Raw genomic sequence first — 12,805 nt, 5'->3', positions numbered from 1 at the left:
AACTCAGCAGTGACCACAGGACTGGAAAAGGTCAGTTTTCATTCCAATCCCAAAGAAAGGCAATGCCAAAGAATGCTCAAACTACTGCACAATTGCACTCATCTCACACGCTAGTAAAGTAATGCTCAAAATTCTCCAAGCCAGGCTTCAGCTATATGTGAACCATAAACTTCCAGATGTTCAAGCTGATTTTAGAAAAGGCAGAGGAACCAGAGATCAAATTGCCAACGTTCGTTGGAGTTCCAGAAAAACATCTATTTCTACTTTGTTTATTACGCCAAAGCCTTTGACTGTGTGGATCTGTGGAAAATTCTGAAAGAGATGGAAATACCAGACCACCTGACCTGCCTCTGGAGAAACCTGTATGCAGGTCAGGAAGCAACAGTTAGAACTGGACATGGAACAACAGACTGGTTCCAAATAGGAAAAGGAGTACGTCAAGGCTGTATATTGTCACCCTGCTTATTTAACTTATATGCAGAATACATCATGAGAAACGCTGGGCTGGAAGAAGCACAAGGGCTGGAAGAAGCACAAGCTGGAATCAAGATTGCCGGGAGAAATACCAGTAATCTCAGATATGCAGATGACACCACCCTTATGGCAGAAAGTGAAGAAGAAACTAAGAGCCTCTTGATGAAAGGGAAAGAAGACGGTGAAAAAGTTGATTTAAAGCTCAACATTCAGAAAACCAAGATCATGGCATCTGGTCCCATTACTTCAGGGGAAATAGATGGGGAAACAGTGGTAACAGTGGCTGACTTTATTTTTCTGGGCTCCAAAATCACTGCAGATGGTTACTGCAGCCATGAAATTAAAAGACGCTTACTCCTTGGAAGGAAAGTTATGACCAACCTAGATAGCATATTCAAAAGCAGAGACATTACTTTGCCAACAAAGGTTCGTCTAGTCAAGGCTATGGTTTTTCCTGTGGTCATGTATGGATGTGAGAGTTGGACTGTGAAGAAGGATGAGCACCGAAGAATTGATGCTTTTGAACTGTGGTGTTGGAGAAGACTCTTGAGAGTCCCCTGGACTGAAAGGAGATTCAACCAGTCCGTTGCAAAGGAGATCAGCCCTGGGATTTCTTTGGAAGGAATGATGCTAAAGCTGAAACTCCAGTACTTTGGCCACCTCATGCAAAGAGTTGACTCCTTGGAAAAGACTCTGATGGTGGGAGGGATTGGGGGCAGGAGGAGAAGGGGACGACAGAGGATGAGATGGCTGGATGGCATCACTGACTGGATGGACGTGAGTCTGAGTGAACTGCGGGAGTTGGTGATGGATAGGGAGGCCTGGTGTGCTGCAATTCATGGGGTTGCAAAGAGTCGGGCACAACTGAGTGACTGATCTGAGGGGAGGAAAAGTAATTCAAACAGTCAGCTGGTCTACTAGTAAGTAATACAGTCTGTGATAGACAGTAGCCTTGGGGGGAAAATAAGCTAAATAGTATACATAGAGGAGTAGAAAAGGTTTTAAAAAAAGTACAACTAATTTTCTGTGGTATAGTTGGGAAATAAGCAGTGTTTAACTAAGATGATATTTGAATTGGACCTTAAAGGTGATGCAGAACATGGAGGAGTCTGAGGGAGATGACAGGTAAAGATGAATTACATCATGCTAATACTTAACTAGTAATTCAGCCTATGCAAGTTTATCATGAACTTTTTAATTTGAATTTCTCTACAGCAGTCAAGTATTACAGAAACCTTTAATTATTATTATATTTTTTTTAAATTCTAAGGTGTTTAGGAATTTTCTTACCTGGTATTTCTCTAAAATTTGCCTCTTGCTGGAAATATTGGCTGAAGTGTAATTAAAACCGCTCAGCAACAGACATACAGGGAGAAGTGCAGTTTAAAATGAGTTATTGCACATTTATCAATAAACATAACTAAAAAATGCCAGCTTCCAGTGCTGAGCATATTATAGTGGAACTGGTAAACTATGGGTTGCAAATAGAATTGGTAATGTTCTCTTTTGGAAATCCGTAGGGCAATATATAGTAAGTTATAAAAGAAAGTCATATGGCTTGGTTGTGTGATAACAACTCATATTTGAATATAACAAAGGTACATTAGCACAAATAAATGTTATGTTATTATTGAATGTTGTCTAAAACATACAAAATGTCTGATGTAGGACTAAGAAAAAATCAGCTTATTTGTTGGGGGCCAGAGTGAGGTACTCCGCCCGTGACAAAGGTCATGAGGAAGGAGGCTCGACATACGCAAAGGCGGGATTGAGCCTCAGGAGTCCCCCTGGAACTCCTCGAGCATCTACCCCCATAACCAGAGCCTGCCTACTTTACTACTTTGTGCTCTCACCTACATTGCCCCTGCTCTTATTAGTTGAACTGTGGCTGCAATCAGGCAGTAATTTGTTTATGTAAAAAACTGAAAGGAGTGTTTAAAAAATCTGTTGGGAAGGTAGGATTTGGGATCTTTTATTTCAATTTCAAAAAATGCCTGTTATAGTTACGGTTTTTAAAAAGCTTCCAAGAAAGGAGCAACTAGTGAGTATTAGTGGGTATTTGAAGAAATTCTCTGCAGCCTTGAGGTTTTCAAACATTTGGCTTTATTGAATATGGAATTTAAAGTAGCATTTGCCTTGATGTTAGTGCAGTAAAACCTTATCTTATTGAGACTACATAGAAGAAGGACCATCTGTGATAGTGAAAATAAGAAATCTTATTTTTATTACCTAATTGTTTTTCCTGTTGTATATAAAATTAGCTAATAGAAAATAATTGAATTGTTCTAATCAAGTCTTTTTAAGAACTGTATTCTTTTTTATGACCATTTATATTATTTAACATTTTTATTTTTAATTGTAATAAAATACATGTAACATAATTTGCCATCTTAATTTTAAGTATGCAGTTGCATAGTGTTAAGTACATTCACATTGTTTTGCAAACACTCTCCACAATTCTTTCCTCTTGCAAAACTAAAATTGTATATACAAAAGCAACAACTTCCCATTCTCCCCTCCCGCCCTCTTGGCAGCCATACTACTTTTTGTCTGTATGAATTTGACTGCTCTGGATACCTTATATTAGTGTTACTTCTGTTTTTTTGTGACTGGCTTATTTCACTTAGCTTAATGTCTTGATCCATGTTGTAGCATGTATCAGAGTTTCCTTCCATTTTTTAAAGGCTGAATAATATTCCATTGTACGTGTAGACTATGTTTTGTTTACTCACTAATTCATGGATGAACATTTGGGTATTACTACTTTTTTTGCTGTTATGTATAATGTTCTTACGAACGTGGGTGAGCAAATGCTTTTTTAGACCCTGTTTTCAGTTCTTTAGGGTATATTATCAGAAGTAGAATTGCTCGATCATACAGTCATTCTATTTTTAATTTTTTTTGAAACTGCCATACTGTTTTCCATAGCACCTATACCAATTTACATTCTCACCAGCAGTGCACAGGGTCCAGTTTTTCCAAGTCCTTGCTGACATTATTATTATTATTTTTTGATAGTAGCCATCCTGATTATAAGGAGATGGTATCTCATTGTGATTTTGATCTCTTTTTCCCTAATAGTTAGTCACATTTAGCATCTTTTCTTATGCCTGTTGGCCATTTGTGTATCTTCTTGGGAGAAATGTCAATTCAGGTCCTCTTCCAGTTTTCTAATTGGATTATTTTTTGTTGTCAAGATGTAAGAGTACTTATATATTCTGAATATTAACTCCATATCATATATATAACTTACAAATACTTTATTTAATTCTATGGGTTGCCTTTTCACTCTGTTGATTTTGCCCTTTAATGCACAGTTTTAAATTTTGATGTACGTGGATTGTTTTGTTGATCACTAACAACCTCTGCAGTTGTTGGAAGAGATCATCAAGGAGATGTGACCATCAGTTGACCGGGGCTGTACTCACACAGTAGGAGGTTCCTCACACCCCCACCCTTGGAATGTGTTCTCTGCTCACTGTTCCCCCAGTGGAAGCTATGTTCGAGGATAGAGCCTTGAGAGAATGGGGTGTTGTTGAGACTATCTGGATGGCATACATTACCGAACCCCGTTAAGACTTCTATATAAACTTCTAAGATTCTGGCAGGCAGGTAGATCTATTTCTCCTGCAGCTACCCAAGACAAGCCTTATATGTAAGTTCTCTTGCTTATTTAACCTGCCACCTACCTACCCATCTGGGGAAAAAAGAAAAAATTGATATATGTAGTCAGTTTGTTTGCTTTTACTTTTGTCATCTGTGCTATTGGTGTCATATCCAGGAAGTTTTTAGCAAGTCCAGTGTCATGAAGATTTTCCCCTGTATTTTCTTCTAAAAGTTTTATAGTTTTAGTTCTTACATTTAGATTTTTGACAGGTTAATTTTTATGATGATTTAAGGAAAGGATTAAGGAATTTCTGTCTTTTACATGTGGATATTCTGTTTTTCTAGCACCATCTGTTGAGAAAACTGTCCTTTGCCATTGAATAGTCTTGGCATCCTTATTGAAAATCATTTGCTCATAAACTGGGGGGTTTATTTTGGGGCTCTATTCCAGTGGTCTGTGTGTGTGGTGATATGCCAGTACCACTCTGTTTTGATAACTATAGCTTTGTAATAAGTTTTGAAATCAGGAAATGTGAGACCTCTAACTTTATTCTTTTTTTCTTTAACTTGTTTTTATCTGTCTGGGTTTCCTTAAAATTACATTTGAATTTTAGGTTTCTTTTTTTTTTCTGTTTAATGTAAAAAATGCTATTAGGATTTTGGTAGTGATAGTATTGAATTTATAGATCATTTTGGCTAGTATTGACATTTTAGCAATTTTAAGTCTTCCAGTCCACAAACAGGGGATATATTTCCATTTAATTCTGTATTTACTTTTTTTCAGCAACGTTTTGTATAGAAATTTTTTTACCTTCGATAAATTTATTTTTAAGCATTTTATTCTTTTTGATGCTATTGTAAATGTAGTTGTTTTACTTAATCTCCTTTTTGAGGAGAATTTTGTTCATTGATAATGTAGAATTGCAACATATTTTATGTGTTGATTTTGTGTTCTGCAACTGTGTTGAATTCAGTTACAAGTGAAAAACCAAAAATTTTCCTAACAAAGCCATCCTTCACAAATTACATGTTGTTTTTTTTCAAGACCAATTTATCGAAAATTTCAGATGAGTATGGAACTTGTAAGTAGACTTATTTAATTTTTAAAATCTCTTAGCAAAGCCTGGTTTTTAAGTATGTAGTTGCTGTGCTTGCAGTTTAACTATATTTGTTATTTCCATGAGGATATTTGTATAATAGATTTTCTTCCTTTCCTTGTTAATTTTGCTGCAGAGAAGATAGACCAATAGTTCTAAGCCCTGTAGAAATTAGCTTGAATTCTAAATTTTGAGGGAAAAAAAAGACTTATTATACAAGTTATGTCTTGTCAAAGAACAGGCAGTGTTTCAAATGGATGGTCACTGTGTCTTTCTGTAGCTCTGCATTAATTTTGGCACAACTGGTATTATATGAGATTAAAAAAAAATCCAGGATAGATTTTAATCCACCTGAGAATAACTCCAATAGTGGTAGAATCCTGTGGTAAGTTTCTAAATGTACCCTGATCTGTTACCAAGATGATGATTCTTATTCATCAAGTATCTATTAAGTACCTCCTCTTAGTGCTGAATGCTAAGAGAGAAGAATAAGGCATGGTGTTTGCCTCTTGTAGGATAACCTAGTGATAGTATTGATCAGTAGCATTAATAAAGCAATCTCAACTATACTATTATTATTTGCTGCTATTTTTAAAAAATTACATAGGAAAATGCTATAAAACATTTAAATAATATTCTGAATATATTTTTACCTGTTATATAAGCATGATGTTATCATTTAATATTAACATTGTCCCTTATGTTATCAAATACTATTTTGACAATGCACCTTTAGAAAGGACAAATACATCTATAATTTACTTTAGAAGATACTAATCATTAGCTCTTAAGTTTTGATATAGCTTTGTTTGAAAATACTAATTTTGCTCTTGTAGGTTGGTAATTAATAGTTTGTTTTCCATTTGAGTAGATATGTATCTCATTATGTAACAGTATTTTTAAAATTTCATATAAAATAATTTTTATAATTTCACTTGTAATTTCAGAAATTTACTCAAAGATGAAAATAGTTGCTGATTTTTGATAAAAATCAGTATCATTTGGAAAACTTTGCCTCTTTTAGTCCATAGATCATGTATATTTAATATTTCTATTATGACTAGTAGGAAATTGTTATGAGATGGGAAGTTAGTTTACAGGAGCCTTGTATATAAATATGAATGTGAAATTCCTGTTGTCATTATTGAACTTAAATCTCTAAACTGAGTGGACGTTTATGTAAATTTTTTTCTTTTATTCACAGACATCCCCTCTTAGATTTGAAGGAGAGATTTTAAGATTACACGAGTAATTTGGCTTTCCTTCTAAGAACCCAGAGACTCAGAGAAATGCATTGATTTGCTAATTCCATGCAGTGTTAGTGCAGTATACTGTAATGGAAAGACCTTGGCCTTTGCATCACATAATCAGTTCAAATCCTGGCCCAGCTCCAGTTAGCCGTCTTTCTGCCCCAAAAGTCAAGATTCTCACAATTAGTAGGTGCTTTTTCTCGTAGCAGCTGTTCAACAGATTCTGTTAACATGTAAGAGCCCTTTGGAGTTATGACCATTCTATTTACCGTAGAATTGTCATTTCAGTCACTCGTAGCTGAATAACTTGTATTTGGAGAACTTCTGAAACTACATTTTGTGGTTTTCAAATCAGAGTCTCATATAAACTCTGGGGTAAAACAATGAAAAATGACATTATTATTTAAAACAGCAAATAAAAATTTGTTGGTATTAAGTATCTATTCTAATATGTGACCCTTCTCTGGAATCATTGGTCTCATTTGTTGGGTAAACAGTTTTAGGTCATAATGTTGTGTTGATGTAGATTTCTCCTTGAGTTTTATGTAACATGGATTACTTTTCTTCAGACCTCTTGTCCCAACTCCCTCTCTTAAAGTTTAAAACCAGTTTACGTATACATGTATGCACGTGGATATAAATATATATGTGTGTTTATTTGCACTTTGTTTTAACTATCACTTGGTTTTTTAATGAAGTTTCTTAGTGCTTAAAGTGCTATATGTTTATTTATAGCACTTTTATGGGCCTAGCTTTTTAATGCAAATACTGTATGAGAGATTGATAATAAAAATAGATTTTTTATTCTGTATTCTTATAGAATATGTGGTCTTAAGATCATTCAGGCAATAATTATTGATAAAAAATGATTATTTGGTAATTTGAGAGGTATGAACCAAAACACACATACCTAAAAAGATCACGGATTTTAATATTTTGGTAATGCATTAGGATTCTTTTTTTTTTTTTCATCAAAATACGATTTATTCTTCTCATGGTTGCATACTTAGTTTTATTCTCAAATCAGCAAAGTTTTCCATCTTAGACAAGAATGCAGTGCCTTAAAGGCAAAAGATATTCTCAGATAAGATACCTTTTGCCTCTCCTTTTAAATAACTTCAGCATCCGTAGATAGAATTGTAACTTAATCATCAAGATAAAGGCCAAAATCAAGTATTACTCAGTTACAGTGAAACCTCATCATACTTATTTTTCAGAATAGAAAACAGTAGAAGGAGAAAAATATTGAATGTCTCACAAGAAGAAAAATATTGAATGTATCAGACATGACACTTGCAGTGTCTTTAGGCCGAGGAACTGGCTGGATGTGATCTACATGTAATCTTTAAGCTTCAGAGTAACAATATTAGGAAGTTTCTCTTTAAAAATTTAGGTAGGTTAAAGAACAGCATTACAAATACTTTTTTACTCATTTTTAATTCGATAGTAAAATCCAGTAGTGCTCTGAAGACAAGAGAAACTGACCAATTTCTGTATCTGGGTACAGGAGAGAATCAATAGGGAAACAGTGAATTCAGTTACAGCATTGTGCATCAAAGACAGATCTGTGAGGGCTATGTCCCATAGACCTCATTTTGTTGCTTCAAGTGCTGTCAGACCAGTTACAATTTTCTGCTTCTTACAAGCATTGAGCATTACCCCCACTGTGAAATATTTTTCAGATCATCGAATATCAAAATAGATGTGATCAGCTGAATTATAATCATCTAAATGGAAAGATGAAGAATATAAGTCAATTGCTTGGTTCTTTAAAGCTATGTTCTTTCAAACAAAGCATTGAATATTTCTTGTAGTAAAACTGGAACTCACTTGCAGTAATGTCTAAACACTTCTGAGCTGCATCAGGACTCTTATTGAGGATAATAATATGAAAATTCAGACTGGCTCAAAGAAGAAGGAATTTGTTGGTGTCTATATCTGAGAATACTAAGTTCAAGCATGGGTGGATCCAGGGGCTCTAATAGTGTCTGTCATGAGGAGTGTTGCTGTCTATTGTACTGTATGCTAGCTTTTTTTTTCTGGCAAACTTTTCTGAAGAGTGACAGTTACAATTACTTGCCGTTGCAGACTTATCTAATCAATTTGCACAGTGTGCGTGTGTGTGTGTGTGTGTGAGGGTGTGTTCCTCTTTTTCTGATGGCTTCACCCAAAGTCAGTAGCTTCCGTAGAAGTCTTGGGATCAAATCCTTTTAGCCTGGGCTTGGGTAATATACCCTGAACAAATCACTCTGGCATGCAGAATGGAGTGCTCTGGGCAAGTCTGTGTCATCTCTTCACTCCTGAAGTTAGTGGTGCAGCTGGGATAGGGGGTTAGGATGGAGATCAGCTCTGAAGGAACCACATGAACTAAAAGTGAGAGGGATGGAAGTTTTTCCAAAGGAAAATCAGGAATCTTATTAAAAACTAAGTAGATAAGAATATTCATTGTAGTATAAAAACATAATAAAACTGTGTTATTTTATCACAGATTGGTGAGCTATAACTACAGTACTAGATTCCGTGTGTATTTAAAGTGATTTTTGCGTATTCACGGCATGAGAAGCTTTTAAAATACCTTGATGCCGTGGCTGCACCCCAAACCATTTAATTTCTGGGGTAATACCCAGGCTTTTTTTTTTTCTTTTTTTTTTAAGTTTCCAAAGATCCATTTTAGTACATAGGCCAGCTAATGTTTGTTAACATAAGATACAGAAATTAAGTCGTAGAACCTGTTAATCTGCCCACTTACCTCTTTACCTTAGTCTCTTTTGCCCTTTAACCTCAGTGACTTCAAAAGCAGAATTGGAACATTAAGTCAGTACTTCTCAAATTACACAGTGAATTGGAATCACCTGGAAATCTTGTTTAAAATGCAGAGTGCTAGGGTGTACCCCTAGAGTTTGTGATTCAGTAGATGCAGGGTAGAACTTCAGAAATTCCTTGGTGGTGCTGTATTGTAAGTCCTAGGACTTTACTTTGAGGGATGTTACATTAGATTGTAATGTTGAAGATTTGCCAGTTTTAAGTTCTTTTTTTGTAGATTATTGTTGTCACTTTTCTATTTACTGTTCTATGGACTGAATGTTAATTTAGTTCTTATTTCTATGTAGTATGCTTATTCCTCTATTAGCATTTGCTGTACTAGGTTCTACAGATAAAAAGATAGTGTGGACATAAATACACACAGCTTCAAATTATTTTGTCATTATATCAAGATTGATTGACATCATAAAATCCTAACATTTGTTCAGAGAATTTGTTAACACCCCCCTTCAGAAATTAACTCATAAAACCTTTTTATCTGCCCATTTACCTTTTAGTCCTCTTTGCCCTTTAACTTCAGTGACTTCAAAGGCTCAAAATTAAAATGACTCAGTGTAATTTAAATGTATTGGTAATTAATGTCTAATATGTGCCTTGAAATCATTTATAGTTGTGTATTCTTCTGCTGGTTGCTGACATTGTATAATCAAAATAGGCTGCCACTCAATCCCTTTGGACTATAATTGCTTTATTAATTTTAGGTATTTCTTCCTACTTATGTATTAAATGTTTACCTTTTCTAATGAGAGTTGACTTGCCATATTATTTTGAATCTTATGTAAGGTAAAAAGAAATCATGTTACATGATAAAAGCATCCTAATTATTTTAGTTTACCTTTGAGTAAATATGAACTGTATGGTGCATAACACTTTCCTTTTTATGCTGTTTTGTTTTTAAACAGGCTAATAGCTCGTCAGCTTGCTAAAATCCATGCTATTCATGCACACAATGGCTGGATTCCCAAATCTAACCTGTGGCTAAAGATGGGAAAATATTTCTCTCTCATTCCCACAGGATTTGCAGATGAAGACATTAATAAAAGGTAGAATTACTTTTTTCATTTGAAATTATGTTTTACATTGTTTTGCTACATATATAGGGTTTCGAAGATAACTGTAAGGTGTGTAAAATCTGATTTTGTTTATCTCTTTGTATTTAAGTAAAATAAACATTAATTCATTTGACTCTGAGAAGGCACTACAGAAATCTGCTTTCTTCCCTAGTCAGCTCAAAAAAAAAAAAAAAAAAAAAAATCAGTCCCTATAAAAGTGGGGAAGTGGGGAGCCAAGAAACAAATATAGAACATTTATTTGGCAGTAAACATAATATAAAGGTTACTGTTATTGGGTATATTTTTTATAGTGTGAATTGACCATAGAGACCTTTTTAAAGCAATTCTTTCTGTTCCAAGGAAGGCTGCTTTGAATGGGCCTAGAGATCTACACTGGGGCAGTGTAGTCATATTGAAGTGTGAAAAGGTTTGGGTTGTCTTAGTTTATTGTGACTTTTAAAGTCTCATATAATGAGATTGAAAATTCTTTTACTGGAGTCTCAGATTTTGTAGGACTTCAGGTTCAGAGTAACTAAGATATTTCATTTCCTATAAAGATAAATGTATAAATCAGAATTTAGAATCTAAATTATATAAACAAGTTTTTTTTCCTTCCAGTTTTATTGAGATATAATTGACACACAGCACTGAATAAGTTTTAAGATATACAGCATAATGATTTGACTTATATATGTTATGAAATTATTACTGCAATAAGTTTAGTGAACATCTGTCATAATAAAGACATAGAAAAAAAATTTTTTTCCTTGTGGTGAGAACTCTTAGGTTTTACTCTCTTAACAACTTCCGTGTATAATGTACAGCAATGTTAAGCGGGCCAGACTGGCTCTCTGGTGGGCAGAACTGGGTCTGGGGTCGGTGGTTGTGGGGCTACAGATCCTCAGTCTAGTGTGGGCCTCTGGTGGACAGGGCGCAGATCCTGGAACTTCCTGGGCCTAGAGCTGGTCTGCTGTGGGGTGGAGTCAGGTCCCAGGGTCTCTGGCTACAGGACCCTGAGGTTCCTCAGAGTAGGTGTCAGGACCTCCAGTGGGCAGGGCTGGTTCAAGCACAGCTGGCTTTGGGGTCCAGGGTGTCCTGGAAGCTGGTATCAGCTTGCTGGTGGGTGGGGCAAGATCCCTGGATGGCTGCGGTAGGGGCCCAAGGTGTCCTAAAACTTTAGCAGCTAGAGTGGGGCTGGGTCCTGGTGCCAGTGAGCTAGAGGGAGGATTCCATAGTGGGGCTTGCCAGGACCAGTGTCTTGGTAGAATGAGCTCCCAGAATGGCTGCTGCTAGTGCCTGTGAGCCCAGGGAGAGCTTCATTTGCTTCTTGCCTCTCCAGGAGGCTCTTGAAGATCAGCAGGTGGGTGTGACCCAGGCTCCTTTCAGATTACTGCTTCTGCCCTGGATCCCAGAGTATGTGGGATATTGTATGTGCCCTTTAAGAGTGGAATCTCTGTTTCCCACAGCCCTCTGGTTCTCCTGAAAGTATGCCCTTAAAAAGCCAAATGTTCTAGGAGCCAGCCTTCCCAGTGTAGGATTCCTGGGCTAGGGAGCCAGATATGGAGCTTGTCTTCTCTCCATGTGGAGAACCTCTGCAATTGTAATTATTATCCTCCCATTTGTGGGTTGCCCACCCAGGGTTGTGGGTCTTCACTGTGCTGCATCTCTGCCCCTTCTACTTGTCTTACTGTGGCTTCTCCATTCTACCTTTGAAAAATCTTTTGTGCTAGTCTTCTGGTCTTTGTCCTCATTAGTAGCTCTGTCGGTAGTTGTAATTTTGATGTGCCCGCTGGAGCAGGTGAGCTCAGTCTTCCTACTTAACCATCTTGAATGCTCCTAACAAAGAGAGCGCAGTCCTGCTGGGACCCTCTGAAACAGTCTGTGACACATGCCTCAGAAACTACACCGAGCATGTTTTTCCATAATGTTATTAATACTAGTACAGAAATTGCAAATCTTGCTTTGTCTTTATATCTAGAATGTACATGAAGACTTCCGCTTTTGTATTCAGGAAGTCTTTAAGAATGACAGAGGTAAGCAGGACCTGTGGATTTTTTTTTCTTGTTTTATTTTTTATAATTCATTAGGAAAAAATTAAAGTTGATTATTTCGAAAGATTAGTTTGACTCACTGTGTGTGTGCTTTGTTTTCGCACAGTTTGTCAGACTCTGAAAGGACAGGGATATGATACCCTGTAAACTGGGGTAGACAGACCTCTGAAAGTGTGTCCATGGTGCTGGATACTCAGACAGTGATCACATAAAAACAAAAAGAATCCACCTTCAAAATAACAATTTTATTGAAAGGTTTCAGGAAAAAAATCACTTTAAAATAATGAAGCTGGCAGTGGTTCAGTGTTGAGAGGCAGTATGATATTGTATGGATTAAGAGTACAAGGCTCTGGAGCCAGACTACCTGGGATCAAATCTCAGTTCTGCTGTGTAACCCTGGACAAAGTACCTGTTTCCTTTTCTGTAAAATGGAAATAACAAGGGATTTTGTG

At 36.2% G+C, this 12,805-nt stretch overlaps 1 protein-coding gene across 1 annotated transcript in view; it reads left to right on the top strand.

Moving 5' to 3' along the window:
• The window catches only part of ETNK1 (ethanolamine kinase 1), a 54,881-nt gene that overhangs the window by 15,441 nt on the left and 26,635 nt on the right, over nt 1–12,805 (top strand). The window contains exon 3 of the mRNA XM_061417640.1: nt 10,153–10,293. Within this exon, the coding sequence (XP_061273624.1) occupies nt 10,153–10,293 (141 nt within the window). The remainder of the gene's footprint in view (nt 1–10,152; nt 10,294–12,805) is intronic.

Source organism: Bos javanicus, chromosome 5, assembly GCF_032452875.1.
Source record: "Bos javanicus breed banteng chromosome 5, ARS-OSU_banteng_1.0, whole genome shotgun sequence".
NCBI lineage: Eukaryota > Metazoa > Chordata > Mammalia > Artiodactyla > Bovidae > Bos > Bos javanicus.
The sequence above is the reverse complement of the archived record's forward strand: the minus strand, read 5'-3'. Positions and strand labels throughout refer to the sequence as shown.